At 46.0% G+C, this 9,853-nt stretch overlaps 2 protein-coding genes across 2 annotated transcripts; both read right to left on the bottom strand.

The window, feature by feature from the left end:
- Positions 1 to 83: 83 nt before the first annotated feature.
- LOC107117857 (olfactory receptor 6F1-like) lies at positions 84 to 1,028 on the bottom strand. The gene has a single exon (XM_015420021.1). The coding sequence runs from the start codon at positions 1,026 to 1,028 to the stop codon at positions 84 to 86; it is 945 nt and encodes a 314-aa protein (XP_015275507.1).
- Positions 1,029 to 7,952: 6,924 nt separating this feature from the next.
- Positions 7,953 to 8,791, bottom strand: LOC107117856 (olfactory receptor 1038-like). The gene is given in 2 exon segments (XM_015420020.1): positions 7,953 to 8,317; positions 8,320 to 8,791. Coding segments are annotated over 2 exon segments (837 nt in total).
- Positions 8,792 to 9,853: the final 1,062 nt, after the last annotated feature.

Genomic DNA, 9,853 nt, shown 5'->3' with positions numbered 1-9,853 from the left:
ATCGTCATACTTGTTATCACAACAAAGAAAATAGCAACGAAGTCTGACACTCTAACCACTGCTCTACAGTAACTATCACTGTTTCATTGTAGGTTAATATTATGTTTGCTGACAACCCTTCTCCAGGCTTCCTTCACCTCTGTGTTCCTCAGGCTGTATATAAGAGGGTTAACTAGGGGTGTCAGGACTGTGTAGAAAACAGAGAATACTTTATTCAGTTCTTTTAACATTTCTGTTTTGGGTAACACATAGACAATAATGATCGTCCCGTAGAATACTGAGACAACCACAAGGTGAGAGGAACAGGTGGAGAAGGCTTTTTTCCGTCCACTGGTTGAAGGAATTCGCAAGATGGTGCTAATGATATAAACATGAGAGGTGATGGTCAATACGAATGTGGGAAATGTGCAAACAGATGCCAGGATAGTTAATACAAGCTGTACTTTATGGGTATCAGTGCAGGACAGTTGAATTATAGGGATGAAATCACAAAAGAAATGATCGATTTCATTGCGGCCACAGAAAATAAGCTTGGAAACAAAAATAATTAAGATTGTATTTTCCACAAAACCACAAACCCAAGAGGCAGCCACCAGCAGGAGGCAAAGTTTATTATTCATAATGATGGAGTAATGCAGGGGTTTACATATTGCAATGTAACGATCGAAGGACATGGCTGAGAGGAAGTGGCATTCTGTTGCAGCTAAGGATGCAGCGAGCCACAGTTGCAAAAGGCATCCAGGAAGAGGGACTGTCTTGTTCCTAGTCAAGAAACTAGCCAGCACTCGGGGCAAAATGGCTGAGGTATAAAAGGTCTCCAAACAAGACAAATTCCCCAGAAAGAAGTACATGGGAGTATGAAGATGCTGGTCAGTCAGAATGAGAACAGTTATGAGGATGTTCCCTGCCTTGGTGAAAATGTAGACGATTAGGAAGATAAGAAAAAGGGAAATGTGGAACTCCTGGAGATCTCCAAACCCAAGAAAGAGAAATTCCGTTGTGGTGGTTTGATTTTCTAATTTCCTCATGGGTGTTGCTTTCTTAGGTCAAAGAATCCAACATTCCTGTCAAAATTTTGAGGTAAAAGCATGAATTTAGAGGCACTGTGTTGAAGAACTGAAAGACAATATTGCTTGATTTGGGGAAATCTGAATTTACATTTCTTTTCCAATAAGTTTGATTGCTTAAAATAATATTAAAGTTTAAGGAAGCCAAAACTCACAAAAAATTACCTGGGAGTAGCCTCCAGTGAACACAGTGGGACTTACTTCTGAGTAAACATATCTAGGATCAGGCCATAATTTTAATTACATAATAAAGTTTATTGCAAATGGATAAACCTTTTATATAGTTCAACTGACTCTTCAGGAAAAGGGGTTTTTTTGTTTTTGTTTTTTAACATGGAAGGGACTTGTATGGGAAGAAGACAAGGAAAAATCTACCTCCGCAACTGAAAAGCACATAGGATCCATCCTTACATTGTCAGATTCTGACTTCTTGTTGTTTCTCTGAAAACAATATACACCTGGACTAGGAAATTTAATGGTCAACACATTTAAATGAAAAATGGTGCTTTGCTCCAATCTGTCCTTTGATGGGAAATATGGGACAGCTCTTCTTCAGCTATGGAGATGCAATCTGCATTCTGAAGGCCAACTTCCAGATTCTGTGTGTAGTGGTTAAATGTGCAGAGTCTAATCTGGGAGAACCCGGTTTGATTCCCCACTCCTCCACTTGCACCTGCTGGATGACCTTGGGCAAGCCATCATTCTGGCACAGCTGTTCTTGAAAAAGAGTAGTTTCTGTCAGAGCTCTCTCAGCCCCACCTACCTCACAGGGTGTCTGTTGTGGGGAGGGGAAGGGAAAGGAGTTTGTAAGCCACTCTGAGACTCCTTTGGGTAGTGAATGGTGGGGTATAAATCCAATCTCTTCTCTTCTTCTTCTTCTTCTTATGACAGAATAGGTAATATTTGTTCTTAGAGAAATATAAAATCCAGTAGAATTAAACAAACATGAATCCAAAACCTTAAACAGAAAGTGGACTGTACATCTTATTGTCTTGGACTTCATATATCAACAATATCTCTCATGAAAGTGGAATATTGAATATGCTGTATGGATAAATACCAACACAGTGAAAGTATAGGAAATGGAGTTTAGCTGTGCTCACCTTGTGTCTTTTATATTAAGAGGGCAGATCTTTATAGTTTGGGACATGTAGTTTTTGTATCATTTTGAATGAAATAACTCCAAGATTTTCAGTGTTGCCTAAGATCTGATTGCTGCCATTCTCACTGCTTCTAATTCATACTCTAGCAGCACTGCTTAAAAAGGAAATAAATATTTACATCCTAAGGAGTCTCTTGGGATAACATTCATGCTTCAGATCTCTAATTCCTTCCTTGAAGGAATAGGTGCCCCTAAGATAGCTCATTAAGAACAATTGGTATGCCACTTATGAAAGGTGGCTAGGGATATTTTGGAAAGAAAATGGAAAAGTCCCAGATCACTCTCTGGCTGCCAATGGAATATATTATCCTAAAATACATGGTATGAAGGCCACATGAATAGACATATTTAAAAAAGGAATAGACAGATTAATGGAGGATAGGTTTATTAGTGGCTACTAGACCTGGTGTCTAAAGAAAACCTCCATATTCAGAGACAGTAAACCTCTGAAATGTAGTGCCAAGATTCAATGCCAGGGGAAGGCCCTCTATGCCCTGTTCTTCATCCTCCAGTCAGTTTGTGAGACAGGATGCTTAACTGGATGGATCATTGGTCTGATCCAGTAGGACTCTTCTTCTGTTCTTAAACCATCTGCAATCATAAAAAGATCCATCAGTCTGTCTGTGACAGGCATAACTCCTCCAAAAAAGAGAACTGGGGGACTCAAAATTGGCCACCAGCTTTAGGATAATGATGGGTGCAGTAGTACCAAATATGATAGGAAATGGAAAATTCTGGTTTGTGTAATCCTCAGAAACCTCTACCCCCACTTTGTATCTAATGTTGTCTGGGGCAGGCATGACTCATCAGAAACTACAGCTAGGAGCCTCAGAATGACCATGGGAGTTTTTGTGTTCAAAATGAAGGGGACTGTAACATCCTGGCCCAGTTCTGCCCAGACACCACCTACACTCATATATACTCTTTACACTGGAAGCTATGGTTGTCTGTGGCAGGCATACTTCATTCCAAAATAATCCCAAAAGCCTCATAATTGGCCACTGGTTTTTAGATTATTATGGGAGTTTCACTGACATACTTGAAATGAATTGGAATGTCCTGGTCCACGCAATCCCCAGAAATACCCCCTTTGCATATTTTGTTTTAAAAACTATGGTTATCTGTAGCAGTTGTAATTCATCTGAAACTACAGAACTGACAACCAGTTTGCAGATGATGGTGGGACTTGATCTAGGCATAGATTACCTCCCCAACAAATCTCTGGAATTTGCAATGGAAGCAGAGAAGTTCCAGTAAGTGCAGAGAAGGAGGATGGAAAAAATCTCCTCTCTCACAAAACAAAGGGGTTTTAACAGCTTCCCTGGCCTATAAGCAGGGGTCGGTTCCTGCCAGAGCTTGCCGGGACTGCGCTCTGCCAGTCAGAAGCCCAGGGGGCAGGGACATAAGCCCCGCCCCCTGCTCCCAGCAGCCATCAGTCGGACCAAGGAGCAAGCGGCAGGGAGGTAAGGTCCCTGCGGAGCCCTCCCGTCGCCTGCTGAGGCACCCCCCTCCTTTTTCAGGCCCCGCGCTGGGCCTGGAAAAAGATCAGCTGAGATCAGCCCCCAACCTCGCCGCCTTTTTCAGCCCCACCCCCGTCTCAGCTTTGTTCTGCCCGCGCGGAGCTCCGCGCGGACAGAACGAGCCTCCCCCCCATCGCTGCTTCGTTCTGTGAAGGCAGCAGGAGCCGTCCCAACTGGCCACGGGGGGAGGGAGGGAGGGAAGAGCCACTCCCCAGCCCTCCCCCCGATCCAGACGCCCCTTCCTGCGCGCTCCTGCCCGAGAGAGGGGCCAGGAGAGCGAGCTGGAGCCGTCGGGGCGCGCAAAGGAGCTCTGCGCAGACAGAATGACCCCCCTGTTGCTGCTTCGTTCTGCGAAGGCAGCAGGAGCCGTCCCAACTGGCCACGGAGGAAGGGAGGGAGGGAAGAGCCACTCCCCAGTCCTTCCCCCCTGATCCGGACGCCCCTTCTTGCGCGCGCCTGCCCAAGTGAGGGGCCAGGAGAGCGAGCTGGAGCCGTTGGGGCGTGCAAAGGCGGCTCTCCTCCAGGGAACACAGCGCAGCCGCCCGGCGCTCCCACGGCCCCTTTCTCAGGTAGCGCAGCGGGGTTTGCTCCCGAGGAGCGCCACCCCAGCAATAAAGCGCTTCCTCCTCGTTGCTGCCCGCTCTCCTCTGCTGCTCACCCCATCAACGAGACTCCGCTGCTGGCCCCGTCGGACTCCGGGCCTCGGCTGTTTGCAGGGAACAGCCACGCGCCCCGCCGCCTCCACCCTGCACCACGCGCTCGCCCGGTCCCTCGCTTCCCGGCGCAGGCACAATCCTCCTCCTCCTCCTCCTCCTCCTCCTCCTCCTCTTCTTCTTCTTCTTCTTCTTCTTCTTCTTCTTCTTTTTCTACAAAAAGACCCCTGCCTATCAGAGTTTATGTGGAGTAGTGGTTAGAATGCCAGACTAGAATCAAGGAGATCCAGTTTGAACCTCCACTCTGCCATGGAAGGCTAATGGATGGCTTTAGGCAAGTCAGACCCCCTCAGCTAGACCTATCTCAGATGATTGTTGTGAATATAAAATTGAGTAAAGGAGAACAATGTAAGCCACTTTGTTTCCCCATTGGACAGAATGGAGGGGTATAACATCTCTCTTTATATATAAAAGACTTTTCGTGTCCCACTTTCCTCAATGTTCCACATGCTCCCACAGTCTTTTGCCTGCTTAGCTGCCCATCTCACGGACTCCCAATCCCCTGGTTGCATTGCCTCACTGCATTGGCTCGGCCCCGTCCACAGAGCCGGCAGCCAGTGTATTGCTCTCAGTCTGGAGGGAGCCGGCAAAGGGGATGGACGCTCCACTGAGGGAGCAGCAACCCCTCCACAGGGGAGAAAGAGGCAGACCTAGCGAGCGGCAGCAAGCAGGGGAAGCACTCACCTTCACTACCCCTTGCAGCCCCTCTCCCTCAGCCGCAAGGCCGGCGCTTTGTCAGGGCAATAGCTCAGCAGGATGTTCCACAGAAAAGGCTGCCCGGCGCCTTTCAAAGGCTCCCTCGCCTTGCTTCAGCAGTGATGGCAGCGCCAAGGAGGTTCTGGCCTAGGGGAAACGAGCTGCGGCTCCTGGAAAGCTGGACTCTCTCCTGAGGAAGGCACTTCTCTTGGCTCCTGTGTGGGACTAACTGTGACTAACTGTCCCCTCAGTGGCTGTTGGTAGGCAACCAAGCTTGCTTCTGTAGTAAAAAAAAAAAAGGACTTTCAGCATAACCCCCTCCCCCACCCACTTTCCTGTCAGAATAAACTTAATACGGCTCTCTCTCCTTTTTGGCTCCACCATGGCTGGCTGGCTAATGAGGTGGGCCAGTGACCAAGAAACCATTCTCTTCAACCCCCTGCTGTGTGGCTGACTTTCCGCTAGGGTTGTCAATCTCCAGGTGGGACCTGGAGATCTCCCGCTGTTACAATTGATCTCCCGATGACAGAGATCAGTTCCCCTGGAGAAAATGGTTGCTTTGGAGGGTAGACCCTATGGCATTATTCCCTGCTGAGTCCTTCCATCCCCCCCAGTGCTGCCCTCCACAGGATCCACCCCCCAAATCTCTGGGTATTTCCCTAATCAGAGCTGGCAACTGTCCTTTCTCCTCAGTGCCTATTGCTAGGCAACCAGGTTCTGTCAGTAAAAGGCCCTTTCCACACCTATTTTGGCCTCTGGGAGAAAACTAATTGGGGCGAGTCCTGATAGGGTTGCCAACTCCAGGTGGGAAATTCCTGGAGATTTGAAGGATGGAGCCTGGAGAGGGTGAGGTTTGAAGAGGGGTGGGACCTCAGATAGGTACAATGTCATTGACTCCACCCTCCAAGCCAGCCATTCCTTCATGGGGAACCATTGTTGCCAATCTCCAGGTGGGGGCTGGAGATCACTCAGAATTACAACTGCTCTCTAGGAGGGAGGGGGAGTAGATGGAAAGCTGAAGCCAGGGGGCAGATAACAGTAGGTTGATGGTTGGCTGGGAGCGATAGGGTCCTGATAGGGTTGCCATCCCAAGGTTGGGAAATTCCTGGAGATTTGAGGGGTGCAGCCTGGAGACAGTGAGGTTTGAGGAGGGGTTGGACCTCAGACAGGTACAATGCCATCAACTCCACCCTCCAAGCCAGCCATTCCTTCATGGGGGACCATTGTTGTCAATCTGCAGATGGGGGCTGGAGATCACTCAGAATTACAACTGCTCATCAGATGGCAAAGATCAGTTCCCCTGGAGAAAATGGTGGACTCTGTGTCATTTTACCCTGCTGAGGTCACCACAGCAAATTGATGCTGAGTGCCCAAGGCCGGGGCACTCTCCCAGAGCCTCTTTCTAGAGCTCGTTGTATTTATTTCCACAACAGGCCTTATTCCTAGTTCGTTATAAATCAGATGTTGACTACAGGTGCTGCTGCTTCATCTGGTACTGCTGAACTTCTCTTGGCAGGAAGTAAAACTGCCCATTCAGTACTCTGAACCACTGTTAAATATCCGGAGTGCAACAAACTACAGAGAGAAGAAGAGTGAGCAGGGAAGAGCCCTCCTTATGCAAATAAACAATATTCCTGACTGTTAATGCTGATTATAATCCATTATCCAGAATATGTTTTTGGAAGGAATCAGGTGATCTTTTCCCCCAGAGAACTGAAAGTATGCTTGAGTTATAAGCATCATGATGTGAATATTAATCTCACTTTCATCACTGCTCATGTTTGGGGTTAAAAAAAAAAAAAGCCCTGTGGCACCAGTTTGACCAGAAACAATGATGGAACAAAATACAGGAGTGTATAGCCCTCAAGAACAATGACTCTATAATTACCTTCACCTCCCTGATAAACTGCAGCCTTTGAAAAAGCATGCATACCTCTGTTTTATTGTACACAAGTGGTACTCTGCTTGGAATGTAGAATTACATCAGTTTTCTAGTGTTTGTTGTTGTTGTTGTTGTTTTTTAAGTAGTACAGTATTTAAAGATTCATTCCATATATGGGAACCAATCAACTCTTCTGCTGGTGAAACAAGGAGGAAGGGTCCATGACCCCCAACAAATACAGCTGATTTATGGTGACTCCATAGTGTTTTCAAGGCAAGAAAGGAACAGAGGTTTTGACATTGCTTGCCTCTGTGAAGCAATCCTGGACTTCCTTGATGGTCTCCTATCTCTGTATTAACCAAGGCCAGCCCACCTTAACTTCTGAGATCTGATGAGATCAAGCAAGCCTGGGCCATCGAGGTCAGGCCCATGAACTCTGAACAATTGGCATATTTCCAATTCCTCCCACGTGATCCTTTTCCATTCAGTGTTATTGGAAGAAGTGTGAAAAGAATGTATGGTGTTTTGATTCCCGCAATCAAGCTAAAAACATCATTGTCAGGATTTATTTCCAGCTGCAAAAGTACCCTTAAATAGTGTACAGGTGTGAAATGAATGAGAGGTTTTGGATCCTTGGTACTGAACCTGTGATGAGAAATAATGTAAGATACAAATGTAATAAAATATGAAATAAAGAAAATCAAGACAGATTAAATACAAATATTTTTCGCAATTTGCAAATATTTTTAATTCATATTAAATGCTATTTTTTATTTTTTTAACTATTTATATACCTTATCTTCAAAAATATGACTGTTACTTTAATCTTCCAGATTCAGTGTAAGGATCTTTCTTAATCTTATGGTCAGATTCAGATTCAAATGTATTAATATGGTCTAAGACCAGCATAAATCAATGAACTCTCAGTCTTATGTAATGTGTACATTTTCTAGTAGTTCTCTTCAAGGCCTCCTTTACCTCTTTGTTTCTCAGGCTACATATGAGGGGGTTGATCAGAGGTGTCAGGATAGTGTAAAAAACAGAGATGATTTTGTTCAGCTGTCTGAGTTCCTTGGTATCTGGCAACAAATACACAATGATGAGGGTACCATAGAAAATGGTCACCACAGTGAGGTGAGAAGAGCAAGTAGAGAATGCCTTTTGCCTGCCTGTGGTAGATGGGATTCCCAGAATGGCAGAAATGATATATACATATGATGTTATAGTTAAAACAAATGGGGGCAAGGTACAGAGGGCAGACAGGGTAGCTGATAAAGTTCTACCTGATATGAGTCACTGCAGGTCAGTTTCATCATGGGAGTGAAATCAGAAAAGAAATGCTCAATCACATTGTTACCACAGAACGTTAACTGCAGTATGAACATCAACAGGATGGTATTCACCCCAAAACTGCTAATCCTAGACCCAGCCACAAGCTGCAGACAAATGTTGACGTTCATTAGAGCAGAATAATGCAGGGGTCTACAAATGGCTACATAGCGATCATAAGACATAGCAGCCAGGAGGTAGCATTCTGTTGCTGCCAAGAAACCAAAAGCCCCAAACTGCACCATGCAACCAACAACAGGAACACTTTGGTTCTCAGTTAAGAAACTGGCCAGCATTCTGGGGAGGATGGTTGAGGAGTAACAAGTTTCCAAACAGGACAGGTTGCTCAGGAAGAAGTACATGGGAGTGTGAAGGTTTTCATCAGCTACGACTAGGTCAAGAATGAGAAGATTCCCAGTCATAGTCATTAGATAATTCACTAAAAACACCACAAAGAGAAGGATATGCATCTCCTGAAGTTCTCCAAATCCAAGAAGAATGAATTCTGTGAAGACAGTTTCATTTCTTAGCTCTAGTTTTTGCATGGTTGGACCTAGTGGGAAAATCAAAAATATGCAATCAGTTTTGATATTAACATCTAGGTCCACTGGTCCATCTGTAGACATTTTCTAAAATCTGCTGGTCGTGTATAAGCTCATGGGTTTGGATCCAGCCAATGTTTTTACTCAGTCTCACTTAATTCCCTTTCTTACTGCAGGCTACAACTTGCATTGCTTTCCCCCCATAATCTGCAGCACAGCCTTTTTTTGGTAGTCAAACAGACTCCTCCTTCCAGCAGAAAAGTTGGTTGACCCAAATCATTGAATTAAAGTGGTTTGATCAAGCTTCATTCTGTAGTGGATTATGCTCCCATCTACAACACATTCAAATTTTCATTGAATTCTGGTCAAAGTTATGTAAGGCCCCTGCCACACGGCAGGGGAAAAGCGTCTTAAGGCACGGCTTTTAAAAGCCGCGCCAACATTGAGGCGCCGCGGCGGGATCCCACGGATCAAACGCCGGGGAGAAAACACACGTCAGACGCCTAGCCGGCCGAACTGCGCATGTCGGAGCATGCGCAGTTCGGATCCAGGCCGGGGTTGTGCCGGCGCAAAGATGCGCCGGCGATCAAACGCCCCGTTGCTGTGCCGCGTCCATTTGAACCACCTAAGGAAGGTGGTTCAGTTTGCGGCGGATTTCTGCGGGGAAGGGACAGTTCGGCCACGGAAGCAAGATGCTTCCCAGATGTTGTGGTGTGATCGCACCGGTTTGATCCGGCCCCGAACTGTCCCGCTCCCGGCTCAAATCGGCCAGTGTGAACGGGACCTAAGATTACCAAATGAGTATACATAGTCTTCTCACTAAATATCTTGATTTTTTTTCAAATGTTATGCTAAAGTGTAACCTATGCTTTCTCCCCCACCCCCCGAAAGTATTTACACAGATTGTGAACCTTTAATAAATCATTGACCACTTGAAATGGG

This window comes from Gekko japonicus, unplaced genomic scaffold (assembly GCF_001447785.1).
Source record: "Gekko japonicus isolate JY-2015 unplaced genomic scaffold, Gekko_japonicus_V1.1 scaffold6317, whole genome shotgun sequence".
Classification (NCBI taxonomy): Eukaryota; Metazoa; Chordata; class Lepidosauria; order Squamata; family Gekkonidae; genus Gekko; species Gekko japonicus.
The sequence above is the reverse complement of the archived record's forward strand: the minus strand, read 5'-3'. Positions and strand labels throughout refer to the sequence as shown.

Bases quoted from the DNA above. Each gene is read 5' to 3' on its own strand.
- LOC107117857 (XM_015420021.1), bottom strand. From the start codon at position 1,028: ATGAGGAAATTAGAAAATCAAACCACCACAACGGAATTTCTCTTTCTT.